Source organism: Vitis riparia, chromosome 8, assembly GCF_004353265.1.
Source record: "Vitis riparia cultivar Riparia Gloire de Montpellier isolate 1030 chromosome 8, EGFV_Vit.rip_1.0, whole genome shotgun sequence".
Taxonomy (NCBI): Eukaryota; Viridiplantae; Streptophyta; class Magnoliopsida; order Vitales; family Vitaceae; genus Vitis; species Vitis riparia.
The window spans coordinates 20,846,484-20,860,866 of NC_048438.1; the positions used below are offsets into that span (position 1 = coordinate 20,846,484).

The 14,383-nt window shown below is 34.1% G+C and overlaps 1 protein-coding gene across 2 annotated transcripts; it reads right to left on the reverse strand.

Moving 5' to 3' along the window:
- Positions 1 to 241: 241 nt before the first annotated feature.
- Positions 242 to 14,174, reverse strand: LOC117920471 (F-box protein At3g58530). 2 transcript variants are annotated; one of them, XM_034838025.1, is made up of 13 exons: positions 13,985 to 14,174; positions 13,839 to 13,898; positions 12,979 to 13,062; positions 12,689 to 12,819; positions 12,492 to 12,567; positions 11,472 to 11,542; positions 11,024 to 11,110; positions 10,857 to 10,929; positions 10,704 to 10,771; positions 10,560 to 10,628; positions 9,740 to 9,845; positions 1,834 to 1,926; positions 463 to 475 (listed from the first exon to the last, which is right to left on the reverse strand). In XM_034838025.1, the coding sequence occupies exons 1-12, from the start codon at positions 14,153 to 14,155 to the stop codon at positions 1,861 to 1,863; spliced, it is 1,062 nt and encodes a 353-aa protein (XP_034693916.1). In that variant the 5' UTR covers positions 14,156 to 14,174; the 3' UTR covers positions 463 to 475; positions 1,834 to 1,860. The 2 variants fall into 2 exon arrangements, with proteins under 2 accessions (XP_034693915.1, XP_034693916.1); XM_034838024.1 differs by lacking the exon at positions 1,834 to 1,926 and having other exon boundaries at positions 242 to 475.
- Positions 14,175 to 14,383: the final 209 nt, after the last annotated feature.

Here is a 14,383-nt window from a genome sequence, read left to right on the forward strand (position 1 = left end):
AAATAAATTTTTATTGTTTATTATATATAAAAGCTTTGCTCACCTTATAAAAATTACAAAACATCTTAATTTTATTATGAAAAATAACCTATTTTTAGAGTAAATTATCAATTGTTTTATGTAAAAAATTTATCAAACATGTTTTAAAATTATAAATAAAAAAAAACCCACAAAAAACAAACTAACAGTTTCCAAGAGATAACAGGTGTTTGCCAACTTTGAATTGAAAATCCACCATCACTCCATAAAATAAAAGACGGCCCATTGTCATTCAATTAAATCAAAGATGTTGACAGTGATGAATTCAACAGGCAGATCTTGATGACACTGTTTGTTCATTGTAAACTAAAATACAGGCTGTCGACCATTACCATAGGGTACAAATAACTGATAAGAAAGGTGTTAGTATCCAGATGATAAATCTTCCGCCCCATACGCAACACCACCGGGTTGGCCTCAAGCTGCATCTCATGGCCTGCAAAAATCAACGAATGATTTTATGTCTGCTGATGATTGAACACAAAGATCAAAAATTAGTACCAGGGTTGAATCCCAATTGGTTAATGATAGAGACATTGAAGGCTAAAATTACAAATTCCTAAACACCTATGCAAATTACAATGGAATGAAACTCATATCAATGAGATTCCAGTTGGGGGGCTGTTGCTTGGGTAATTTCCAGCTGAAGATGAACGGGCTTTCTGACTGAGGATCCTTCAATTCAGACACTGGTTTATGCTGGACGTCTTAAGTTATCTCTGAACCATCTTCCATGTTCTCAGGAAGCCTTAAGTGATGTAGGACAACCCAATGATGGTTGCCTACAATTAAATAGGTGGGCTAGTGTTGTTATTTTTGAGGTGCAAAGAGAGGAACAAGGAATAAGGTTTATGGTAAAAAATAAATAAATAAAAACAAAATAAAAAAATTGAGAGAAAGGATGCAACGGAGAAGAGATGGAAATTTTAGAGTCTCACTAAAGTCTTCTAAGAGTCTTACCTAAAAGAAAATCAATGGAGTCTCACTATTGAGTATTACAATATTTGGAATAAAGAAAACCCTAATATTATTAACATCAATCAATTTATTCATTTTTAACCTTATTTTTAGGCTTCTCTAAGAAATCTCAAATCTACTAGAATTCTAATAGCCCATTATAACTTTAATTATAATTATCCTAATGCTAATTTAACTCCAACAAATACTAATCCTAATTAATTCCAAATAATATTAATCCTTTTTTAACTGTAACTAATACCAATTCCCTTTTTTTATTTATATCTTGCAGATTCATCCTCATCACTGAGGTTTCCCACATTGGGCCATTAAAGAGTTATGATCCCCATGTCCAGTCAAATCGCAATGGGCTAGTGTGCTAGATGCCATGCTTTTTGCAATATACCAATCTCAGGTGCAGCTAGAGAATATTCTAAACTAAATGGGCAAATACTTCCTTCAGGTACTGGTAAGATTCTAAACCTAATGCTTGTAAGATTTTCAAGTTTCGTTCCTGTTTCTTACATGTCCCTGGAAGACTAAGCATAGGTAATGTGAAAATTTAGCAGCCTTAGAATTACTGCATTTAATCGAATATTGACTCTGACAGTCATTTATGTTTCCTCATTCCATGGTACAGACTTATGCTTCATAGGACAGTCTTCTGTTTGTATGCTCTTTGGGATAAATTAGCAAATGAGATCAATGCATTTTGCTATGGTAACATTTGATGTACAACTTGATCATTAATAACAACAGAAACTCCTTCAAAGGCCATAACTAAAAGTGGTTGATTATTTAAAACAATTATGTTAGCTTAGGAGACAAGATATTCACCTCAATGCAATGGCAATCACAAATATATTAGCTATGCACTTTGAAGCACCTCAGGTAAGGGAAATATTGCAGCAGTTCATCACGACTCCGTCCCTGCAGAGGAAAGACATCCAGGAATAGAACGATAGAAATTATCAGGCAAAACTTACACTCGAGACCTGTGGGTGTTTTAGAGACACTAACAGCTTTGATTTGAAAGGATCAGCTTGGTCAAATTTGTCCTTCTTTAGATTTTTTTATTTTTTATTGTTGGTTTTATCCCAACTATTTGGGTTGGGATGACAACATAAATTGCATTTGACCATTTTGCCCTATTATGAATCCTATTCCACTATTTGGGTCATGTGGTGTGTTTTTTTTTTTTATCAGTAAATGAGATTTGTATTAAAAAGGCCAAAAATGGCAAACTAAAGTACACACAATGTATACAACGGCAGCCAAAAAGCGCCAAAAAAAGGAGGAGAAGACAAAAAGATACTCTCTCCCTCAAAACGACCCCAACCAATCACTGAAATCTACAATGGACGTCAATCTTTCACCTATAAACAGTTTGATCCAAGTTAACAAGTTACACAATAACAAGTATTTCAGCCTTTGGATTGAGAGTTCCACATTCTCAAAAGATCTTCTATTTCTCTTTCCAAATAGTCCAGAAGATGCATAAAGGAGCTGCCCTCCAAACCTTTTTCCGCTTTCTTCCAACAAATGAACCATGCCAACTTAGCATAATCTCTCTAACTATAGACCGCATCACCCAAAAAACTCTAAAGAGAGAGAAGAATAGCTCCCACAACACCCTTGCCTTGTCACAATGCAAAAGGATGTGGTCAATAGACTCCTCATGAGATAGACATAGGAAACAACGGTTGGCCAAAGACCAACCCCTCCTTTGAAGCTGGTCAAGAGTAAAAGTTTTTCTCCAAGTTGCTTCCCAAGCAAAAAAGCACACCTTAGGAGGAACCCATGCATTCCACGCAACACTAGAAGGAAATTGCACTACCCTTCCTGTCTCTAGACTAGCATAAAGTGATTTAATAGAGAAAGTTTCACTCTTCATATCAATCCAACACACTTTATCCTCTTTACCCTCTTCTACCACTTTATATTGAAGTCTTGCCAAAAAGCGTTCCACAATAACAATCTCCCAATTATTTAAGGGTCTCAAGAAGTTAGAATTCCAACCACTCCCCTTATTAGAGAGTTGCCACAACTTTGCCACCCAAACATCTTTAGAGTTAGAAAGAGCAAATAAATAGGGAAAAGAAACATTTAACAGTTCATTCCCGCACCACTTATCTTTTTCCCATTGCCCACAGAAAAGGACAATTTAGAACTAACTACATCTCACAACTTTCTTATGGTCTTCCATAAACCAACACCATAGCCTCCTCTCGGTTCTTTAAAGCACCAACCCCCTTGCAAATCCGCATATTTACCACTAATGATTTGTCTCCAAAAGGCCTCCATTTTTTAAGCAAAGCGCCAAATCCACTTACAAATGAGAGCCTTATTTAGCAAGTAAAGGTGCCTAACACCTAAGCCCCCCATCCTTCTGTCAAAGCAAACGGTATCCCACTTCACTAGATGAGGCTTACTATCTAAGGTCCCGCCTCCTCATAGGAATTCCCTTTGGATTTTTTCCAACCTTAATTGCACAATCCTTCGCATCCGAAAAAAAGACAAAAGTAGATTGGCAAATTAGATAACGTACTTCTAATCAACATTAGTCTTCCTCCTTTGGAAATATATTGTATTTTCCACAAAACCAATCTTTTGCGGAATCTTCTTTCACTCCATCCCAAGCCACCAACGAATTAAAAGGGGCACCTAAAGGGAGCTCCAAATAGGTGGTCGGGTTTATAGCCTAATACAAGAGCCAACTCATCAAGGTTCTCCGCTCTCTCCACCGGAACAAGCTCAGTCTTTGTTAAATTAATTTTCAAACCCGAAATGGCTTCAAACCACATAAGCAACTAGCTTAAGCAGGTCAATTGGGTATGGGAGGCCTCACAAAACACCAAAGTGTCGTCTATAAACAGTAGATGAGTAACCTCCAAACCCTCTCCACCTCTCCCATTCACTTTGAAGCCAGTTAGAAAGTCGTCTTCCCTTGCCCTCCCAATGAGACAGCTAAGCGCCTCCATAGCAAGCACAATAAAATACGGAGAAAGAGGATCCCCCTGCCTTAATCCTCTAGAGCTTTGAAAGAAGCCCGAAGAGGTACCATTCACAATAACCGAGAAACTTGGAGTAGAAATACACCAACTAATCCAACTAATCTGCCTTTGGCCAAAACCCATTTTCTCCAAGACGGCAAGTAAAAAGCCTCAATTGACATGATCATATGCCTTCTCAATATCTAGCTTACACAGTACCCTAACTCTATTACTTTTCAGCATCGAGTCAATTGCTTCATTTGCTATTAGGACAACATCAAGGATTTGCCTACCTTCCACAAATGCATTCTAAAAAAAAGAAACCACTTTACTGATCATCTTTTTAAGCATATTAGCTAACACTTTAACCAATAATTTATACAGGCTCCCCACTAAACTTATAGGCTTGAAATCCTTAAGATCTTCAACCCCTCCTTTCTTTGGCATCAATACCAAAAACGTAGCATTGAGGCTTTTTACAAATCTACCATGATTATGAAAATCCCTAAAGAAACCCATTACCTTTTCCTTAACAACATCCCAACAGCACTACCAAAATGCCATTGAAAAACCGTCCGGCCCTAGGGCTTTGTCCCCATTAAGAGTTAACAGCGCATTGAAAACCTCTTCCTTAGTAAAAGGTTCTTCTAACTTCGCTGCATCTTGCCTATTTAAGGTTTCAAAGTCCATGCCACTTATACTAGAGCACCAATCTCCAGATTTTGACAAAAGGGCTTAGAATGCCTGGGCAATTCCTGCTTTAATATCAGCCTCCTCTATTAACCAAGCCCCATTAATCTTGACCTTAGCCAAAAAATTCCTCTTTTTATGTGCATTTGCCATTTTATGAAAAAAAAAATGGTATTTTTGCCACTCTCCTCTAACCAAACTTCCCTTGACTTCTGTCTCCAGCTTGTTTCCTCCATAAGAGCCCATTTATGAAATTCTACCCTTAAAGCCTCCCTGGCAATCTCTTCCTCTATAGATAAAGTCCCTAGTCCTTTGAATCCCAAAAGCCCACCTGAGTAAGGGTCAAATTCTTTCTAACAGCCACATTGCCAAACACCTCAGAGTTCCAACTCTTCAAAAAAAAATTTAGGCTTTTTAGCTTTTCTGCTAGAATGAAACTAGAGGATCCTCTAAAACTGAGCCCCAACCACCAAGACTTCACTAGATCCTTGAAACCCTCCTCCTTCAACCACATTTGGGTCATGTGGTGTGTTAAACCATACCTTCATACTTTTCACCAGCTTGACCCCCAACCACTTTGCTTCTTGTTCTAGTAATCTGATCCATGCTTTAAAGCTCGTTTAACAGTGATTCTAGAAGGCATAGAAGTGCTTTCTTCATTAAAATTAGTTGTTTGGCAAATTATTAAACATTACTTTTCAAAATTTGAAAGATCACTTGAAGTGATTGTTGAAGTAGCACCTGATACATGATTATTTAAAAAATCACTTTTTAAAATTTCAAAATCAAAATCTCCCCAAACAGGTTCCCAATACCCAACCCTGCCTCCCTCCCATCCCCTATATTCTCCTTCACTCTTTATCTGCGTCAATTTCTTCACTCTCCACTGTTGATGCCAAGCTCTACATACCTCCCCCACTGATTCCTTTCACTATTGCTCTAAACTATAGGTAAGTTCTCTATTCTTTCTTGTTCTCTGTTTGGTTGCCCAGAAAATTCTCTTACATGTTTTTTCATCTTTTGTGGTTGAAATTTAGGGATTATGGCTGAATAATAGAATAATCAATGTAAACAACTCAAACCCTAATCCATACCTCATAGGAGAAAGAATGAATAAGAAATTAGGCATACACAACACATATTTGTCAATTTCAATGGGACATAGGGAACTACAGGGACTGTTGTGTTCTAACTGGACTTTGATACTACAGAGACTGTTGTATTCTTACTGGACTTTGATACCACAGAGACTGTTGTATTCTTACTGGACTTTGATACCACGAGTCCCCTTCTAATCACTTTTTTTTTTTCAATTTTGAGTATGTTTGGATGCTCTGTGGTTCAGGCATTTCACCAACTTTTATATTAGACAATCCATTTGTGTTTCAGGTTACACCTCACCACTAATGTGTACATCCTATGACCAGAGAAAATTTTTGAGTACAAGATTTAAGATATTGTTTCTGTGAAGATGTTATATGCTTATAATTCATGTTTGTGTTGGTGTTGGTGTTTGTGGGTAGGATTTTTCGGTTCTTTGAGGTATATTGTTCATATATATGACTGTCAGGCTTCTTTTCCCTCTGAAACTATTTACATGCTTCATTTAAGATAAAAATGCTTGAAACATAATGGAGCATATGACTCTAGGCTGCTAAATAGCTCTAGAGATTTGAAGTTGTGATCAAAGAAAGTTAACATGATCACAATTTTTTTTCTTCCTAAGTAAATCAAGTGCCATCTAGATGAGTTCTAGAAGCCAGAAAAATACCATCTTCTTTGCAGCACAGATTTTTTTGGACAAAGGCCTTGATTGGTGTTGCCTTTTATCTCTAAAATCTTTGACTATTAGATGAACTTTACAATGTATTTGATTTCACAAGACTACACTTCTGAATCTAAAATTTTGTTCAGTCAAAAGCCAGGTGATATTTCTTATCTGAGTAGCTGAGAACAGAAATGAAAAATTGGGAAATTGCAATTTTGAAACATGTGTTGGGACAATGAGCCATCACTTTTGAATATGACATTGACGGAAAATAGGGATTTAATGGTAGGACTCTTATCCCTAGTGACCCCACATGAGCTAGATATTCTAACTAAGCGTTAAATCAAGGTCAGTTGGGACTTACTAAAGGTGAATAACACTTGAATTCTTTACCTCCAAGGCTGGGTTAGGTATTTTTCACTTTATTGACAAAAATTTCTTATGGCTTTATGCTTCATTTTAGTGGGTGGTCATTGCCTTTGGCTTTTAATGGTGGATAGATTCCCTATTCCAGGAACTCAATTTAAGTGGGGAGAGTACCAGTGACTGATTCTAGACTTGTATTCTCTCTACCATGTGCCCTTTTGGAAAGATGCAAGATTAGGGTTTTTTTTTAAAAAAAAAATTTGACACTTCTGAATTTAAAAACTTAATGACATTTGATTATTAGATTGATAATAAAATTAATTCAATTTTATTGGGATTTAGCATTTAGGTTTTAGATTGACAAAATAGAATTACATAACTGTGCATGTGAATAGCTATTAAAACCGAGGCTTTTGAGATTACGGATAATAAGGTAACCCAAGTCACAATATCACATTTTTTGTTCAATTCTAATTACTTGCCCCTGCTAGCATTTTGCATACTACTACTACTCTTGTATTTGCATGTTCAAATAATTTTTAAATGAAAAATCTCCTATTTGAGTAAATGTATAGGTTTAAATACTGTAATATAAAATAACATTTTGGTGGCAAACTTCTTGAAAGAATTTTGTAGATTTTTTCATTGTATTTTTCTTTTTAATGTGTAATTCGGCTATTCTTTTCTTTATTTTTTCATGAGTGAGCTGATCATTGAAAATCATCTTCTCTTTTTTAATATAATTGTATTAACAGAAAATGTTCATTATTGTTGTTTATTAATGTATTTATTATTTTATTTTCGTATATATGTTTTCTAATAATAATGATAGTGACAATCATAATTTTGAAGATGAAAGTGATGATAAACATGATCTTTATTAGTTGATGCTTACCAGACATGCTACAATTGTAACACTTACTAGCTACAAAGAAAAGAAGCATTGTAGAACTTCTTTCCACATAGGATATAAGTTTGTGATAAATGTTTTGAATGCTCGTGTTTAGGTGTTTTGAGTAATTTAGAATGAAAAAACATGTGTTCATCAATTTATTAGACACACTTATTGAAAGGTATAGTCTAAAAGAAGGTTCAAATGTAATAGAAACTTTTCCAATGTTTCTCACTAAAATAGGTCATGGACTTAGCAATATGATGGTTCAAGAAAGATTTCAACACTCCAGTGGATCCATATCTAGATGATTTTGAGATCGTATCAAATGTTGTTTGTCTTGAGGCAAACTATGGATATTATAAAAACCAAGAGATATATAGTTAAGGGAGGTCTTTCATAAAATAAGAAATAATGATCAGTATTAGCCATATTTTAAGGCTTGTATTGGGGTAATTGATGGAACTCAGATACCCGTTGTGGTTCCTAGAGATAGACGAATATGAAATACCGCATATTGTTAATAAAGGCATAACTACCAAAATGTTATGCTTGTATGTAATTTTGATGTGTTTCATATTAGCATGGGTCAAATGGAAAGGTGTTGCTCATGATGCACACATCTTTTTAAAGGCACTAAGAAGGCCAAGATTGGGTTTTTCTCATCCGCTTAAAGGTTTACGAATGAAAATATCAAAGTTGTTTTTGTGATTTAAGCTTTTTTTGAGGGCAAGCATTACCATCTTCCAAATTTTTTATGGGGTAGGTTACTTAGAGGTAAGAAGAAAGTAGTTAATCGTAGACATTCATCTTTGAGGTGCACAATTAAGAGAACATTTGTTAATTTGAAGAAAAGGTGAAGAATGCTACGGGAAATGCATAGCTTTCCTCTTGAAAAACAAGTAAAGATTGTTATTGCTTCAACGACTCTTCGCAATTTCATAAGGATTAATGTTAGAACCTATATAAAATTTAAACTTTATGATGATGATCAAGAGTTACTTCCACCTAATGAAGAAGGGGGTAGCATACATGTAGTTAAGGAAGACGGTTCATGTCATGCAAGAGAGATGGGAGAGGAACATGATTGAATTGCACATCTAATTATATCTCATTGATGTTTAATTATGACTCTAATATATATGAAGACAGATTTTTCCTTTTTTGCTGTGAAAAAATTTGCCTTGTTTACTTTTTATTAGTAAAGTTTTTTTGAACAAACTAAACTAACATGTAACAATATACTTTGTTTTACTTTGAAAAATTATCTTTTATTCAATGTTTATTAATTGATCTTTTTGTAAGTATTTTTCAAAATCTTAGTCTAGTGGTAAAAACTTATTATTTTTAATCTAATATATAATTAAATAATTTGTTTTGTTTTGAAATCTTATTATCTTGTGATCAATGTTTGTTTATTAATTCAAATCTTTTTATAAATATTGTTCAAAATTCTCTTGTAATGATATATTATTTTTAGTTTTTTAATAATATAAATGTTTATATATGCCTTTACCATAGATGTTTATTTAGTATCTTGTCATGAAAAATTGTAGGTTATTATAATATTTCCTTTTTGTAATTAAATTTTATGACATATTTGGTAATTTATTAATATTAAAAGTGTTTTTTTGGTTCTGTGACACATTATCAAAAACGTTATCAAAATCACTCTCACTGATTCTCATAAAAACATTTATCATAAAAAAGCTACAAACAAAAGCACTATAGATTAAAAGCATTTTTACTAGAATCACTGCCAAACGGGCTCTTAATCCCCTTCAATGAGAACAAGAAACACTAGCCAATTTGAACACATAAAAGAACTCACTAAATTGGTGGTTCAGAGTTTCAAACTCTCTTACCTATTCTATTTAATGGGTGAATTCCAGGTCAGCATGTATACAAGCCAGTCAGGAAGCATTTTCCAGTTCGAAAATGCAAGAGCCATATCATTCCAGGTTTAATAACTTTATGTTATGTGAACAAAAAACCACAACCTTGTAACTTTTTTCTGGAGAAAATGTCATGTACCTTAATGCCAATACACCCATTTACATCAAGGGTCGTAATCATGTTTGAACAAGATCTCGAGAGAGCTTCCAGGCACTTGTCAGTCACCCCAACGATTCCAAACAAGCTGCATTATTTCAGTTAGTAACAGAAAATATATCAAGAGACAAGATGTTATTTCAGTTAGGATGATCCACATGTATATTGACCTGAATAATGATCAACTTCTACAGGAATGCATGTTACCTTGAAATTGACACTGCAGAATGGCACAAGAAACCCAATCAATGGACTCCTCTTTAGTCGACACCACAGTGAAAACTCCCAGATTTTGTTTAAAAAAGGTTCAAATTATGCATTGCCCTTTCACTTTGATTGCACAAGTATTGTTCTTTTCCTTTTTCTTTGATTAGCAAATACTAAATATATGCTATAAGTTCTTTAAGTTAGCAGTATGGATTTTCACTAACTCGTACTCTGTAGTATTCTGAAAGATCCATGTCAAATTTATTATTGACACAGGCTTCCAGACTTTTCACACACTTACCTATTGATCAGTTCCCTAATTCCAATTCAATATAGGCAAGAATAATTCTCAGATCCCATATTGTCACAATTCTCATTATTCCATTCTGAAAGGTGAGCTATTGAACTGAACTTAACAGATATATAGTTGCATATGAAAGATAAAATCAAACATAAGTAATGGACAATTAGTTTTGATACTAGAGAGTGAAGAATTTTTGTGGCATAAAATGGTGCTATCTCTATCAGTAAGGTTCTAAAAAACCAAGCATATATGTCTTTTCAAATTCAATAGCACATCTCTTATTAGGATTACCTAAGAAATTCAAGAGAGGTGCAACCTTGAGCAATGGCTATGACTCCCACATCAGTGACACGTACACACCTATCAAGAAACGTGTCAGGTAATTCATCTCCTTCTGCTACAGTACTTCTAAAAGAGATTGGGAGCTTTACTTACCATGTCAAATTTAGAGACACCAGATTCTTGCATTTGGCTATACAGGAAAGTCCTTGATCAGATAGATTCTAACATTCAGGTTTCTAGTTAGTATCAATTTCTAGCCAAGGAAAACGTGAGTAATATATTTATTCAGAAAACCTGATATTTTACCTGGGCTCCACAGAGATCTAAGAATCTAAGATTGGTAAGAAGTGATATCTTTTTGTAAGCTTCATCTGTAAAGCTGAATTAGAAGAATGAGAAAATCCCAAAAATTAGACAACCCAACAAGGATTATTTCCCTCGAAATTCAAATGTATAGAATTTTCATCTGATACCTTGACAAGGCATAGAGATTCAGACTCTGAAGAGAGGAGCATTTGAGCAATATCTGTTGCAAGCCACCATCTGTTAGCTTGACGCACCTAGGAACACCCATAAACATAAGATTATGAATTGTAAGCACATCACGAGGTAGAGCTCTTTATAGTAGGCAAATTTACTAACCGATTTATTCACTGTTCAGGATGGAACATGTATTTTTTAGAGGAATATTGGATGCATCACTGTTTATTAAACGGTTCACCTCATTGGATGACTAGTCTTTTTCTCAGAAATATGAACCAATCACCAATTTTTATACTTATGAGACCTAAAAGACTAGAATTCACACCACTAAGAAATGAATGACTAAATTTTAAAGCATTATATTCCTAAGCAAACACCAAAGAAACATTTCTTTTTCCAATTCCTGAGATAAGCTTCTGGAAACCAGTACATACATACCTAGTCAAGTTCAACAACTCCAAGTCTGGATAATTGTCAGCAATCAGTTGCAAACTTTTGTCTGTAATGTTCTGTAATTGCCACATTAAAGGACCCCATCAATATAATCCTTCAAAATAAAGAATATTAAATTTCAATGAACTAATTGCTGAATATAAATAATCATAGACCTTGAAAGATTGAAGAAAGTGCATAGCAGTTTCATATATTGCACTCTTGCATGGGAAAATGAAAAAACAAAGAGGAACTTAGGGCTTATTTAGAAACAGTTCTTGAAAATAATTTTCTATTCTTTAGAATAAAAACGGTTTTCTAACTTATAAAACATGTGTGGCAAATTTATTTATTTTTTAAAACAGTTTTAAAATTTTTGTTTTGAAAACAGGTTGTTTTTTAAAAACAAATTTGAAGTGTTGTTGAGTGTTTTTTGTAGAATAATATAAGAAACAATTGAAAATATGAAGAACTTTTGCATTATACATAAGTGCACACTATCTTCATGGAGAATAAGCTGAAAAAACTATTTTCTATATTTGAATTCCTAAACAGAATTTTGTTCCTAAAAATAATTGAAAACTGTTCTCAAAAACAAAATTTAGAGTTTCGGAGACATTGCTAAACATGCCCTTATCTTTTGATCTATTTGATTAAATTTGAAATGAAAAAAAAAATTAAGAAAAAGGAAATCCCAACTATTCAGACTCCAATATATGCATTTTCTCATAATTCCACTTTCTTAAGGTCATGTTTACTATTAAATCAAAACCACCTAGTCTTTTTTCACAGCCTTAACCTCTACTCTTGTGGGTCTTCCCTTTGTCCTTAAAGTGCATAAACTTAAACCTTAAAAATCAGTCATGTGCCCATGAATGCTAATTTCACCAATGACAAATCAAACTTGCATAAATAAGCAGGAAGACTGGATGCTCAAAGCAATCAAAAGAAGAGAGTCATACAATTTACAATGCAGCTATTAGCACGTAAAGGCGAGAACCTGAACTCGCTGGCGATCATATATACCTTACAGCCACTCAAGTTCAAATCAACTATATGTTTGCAGTTCTTCACCAAATGTGTCATGCCTATATCAGTTACCCTGCATTTACTCAATTCATATTCCACATTTCATGAGTAATGATAAAAAGAACCTAGCTACAAATGTTAAATCCAAAGTATCATAAAAAAAGAAATACAGATCAAGCAAACCTTCCAAATACCTCACATTCCAATAGATAGAGAAGACCTTCAATTTAGGACAAGCACTGGTTATTGTTTCAACTCCTCTGTCAGAGATCTTTTGGCAGACATTCAGATTTAAAGACTCTAGTTCTTGAAGTGAATCCAAACACTGCAAAATTCACATATAATTCCATTAAAAAATTAAAAATTCATATAATAACATTTAGAAGTACAGATCAATTCTTTCAAGCAGACAGAAATGAGAATATTGCTAATTCCAACTTCACTTTGGAGCCAACAAATGTTCATATAAAGTTAAAAGTATAACCTTGGTTTTGAGAAGATCAAGATGTTTGTCTTCAATATCCTGTGCAAATTCAAGATTTATCTGCTTAACGTGCCGATATCGAAACTGTGAAAGCCAAGAATCGCCAAAAATAAGAATCATGATCAGTAAGCCCATGTAAAATGTGCACCAGCTAAGCACACTCAATAAACAAAATGAAAAATCAAATACATCATTGACTCCCCATAACAAAGAAAGCAAGCAAGCAAAAAAAATAACTTGACCTTGTGAACTTTACTTCACAAATCATTTCAAAACCCCAAAAAAATGAAATGAAAAAAAAAAATTATCCTGCCATCAATTTTAAAAGTATCATCACCACATCATTTAAGAAATGCATTTGAGATAAGGAATGGCATCTGTCATTGGATAAACCCTCTTTTCCATATTGTGTATGCAAAAAAACTCAATTAATTCAAAGAGTTTTAAAGCAAACCAGAAAATTGTTTCCACTAAACAGCCAACATGTTTTCTCCTATTAGATTAAAAGAAGTGCCCATCACCCAATCATGTTGAATTGTACATCTAAATCATCACATGGCAGAATGGAACCATACCATATCAGCACAACAGAAGGGACTGGAACCCATTATTGGATGCTCCCTCTTTACCATATTGTACATACAAAAAAAAAATCAATTCATTCATAGAGTTTTGAAGCAGAGCGGAAAATTCTTTCCACTAAGCATCCTAATGTTTCCTCCAATTAGGTTATAAAAAATGTACAAAATCATCAAATCGAGTTGAATTGTACATCTAAATCATCATATGACAGAAAGCACATCATTAAACCCTAGAACTCACAAACCCAGCATATCCCAATCAAAATCTGTGAAACCAACCAGTGATAGTGCAGCTACAAGTCGATTCCCGGCATTATTCATCTCCCGAAAATCAAGAACCTGTAAAATCAAAACCCGAATCACAAAAAAAAACATCTAAAGCATTTCCCATCAAATTGATTGAAAGTTTTGGAACGAAGGTTTACCAGCCAGAGAGAAGAGCATGAGACGAGAGTTCTGTGAAGCCATGGGCTGACCAGTAACAGAGAGATGAGGTCTCTCTGTGGAAGTCTCGTGCCCACGATCTTCAAAACCTTAGGTATTGTCTCTCTGCTCCATTTCAGGTCCCCCCCAGCTCTTGCTTCGGTTTCTTCCATTGTGATTCTGATGAAAGTTTCCTCTTTGACACATTTGACAATATATAGGTAGGACTTAGGAGTCAAGCCCACTGTCAAGGTTTATTTGAAAATAATTTTCCAACTTCAAAAGTTTGTTTGGCAATATATAATTTTTTAGAAAAAAAAATAGGTATTTTCATTTTTTTTAATTAAGAAAATTATTCTAAGAAAAAATTTAACTTATTTTTTAATGTTATTTTACTATGA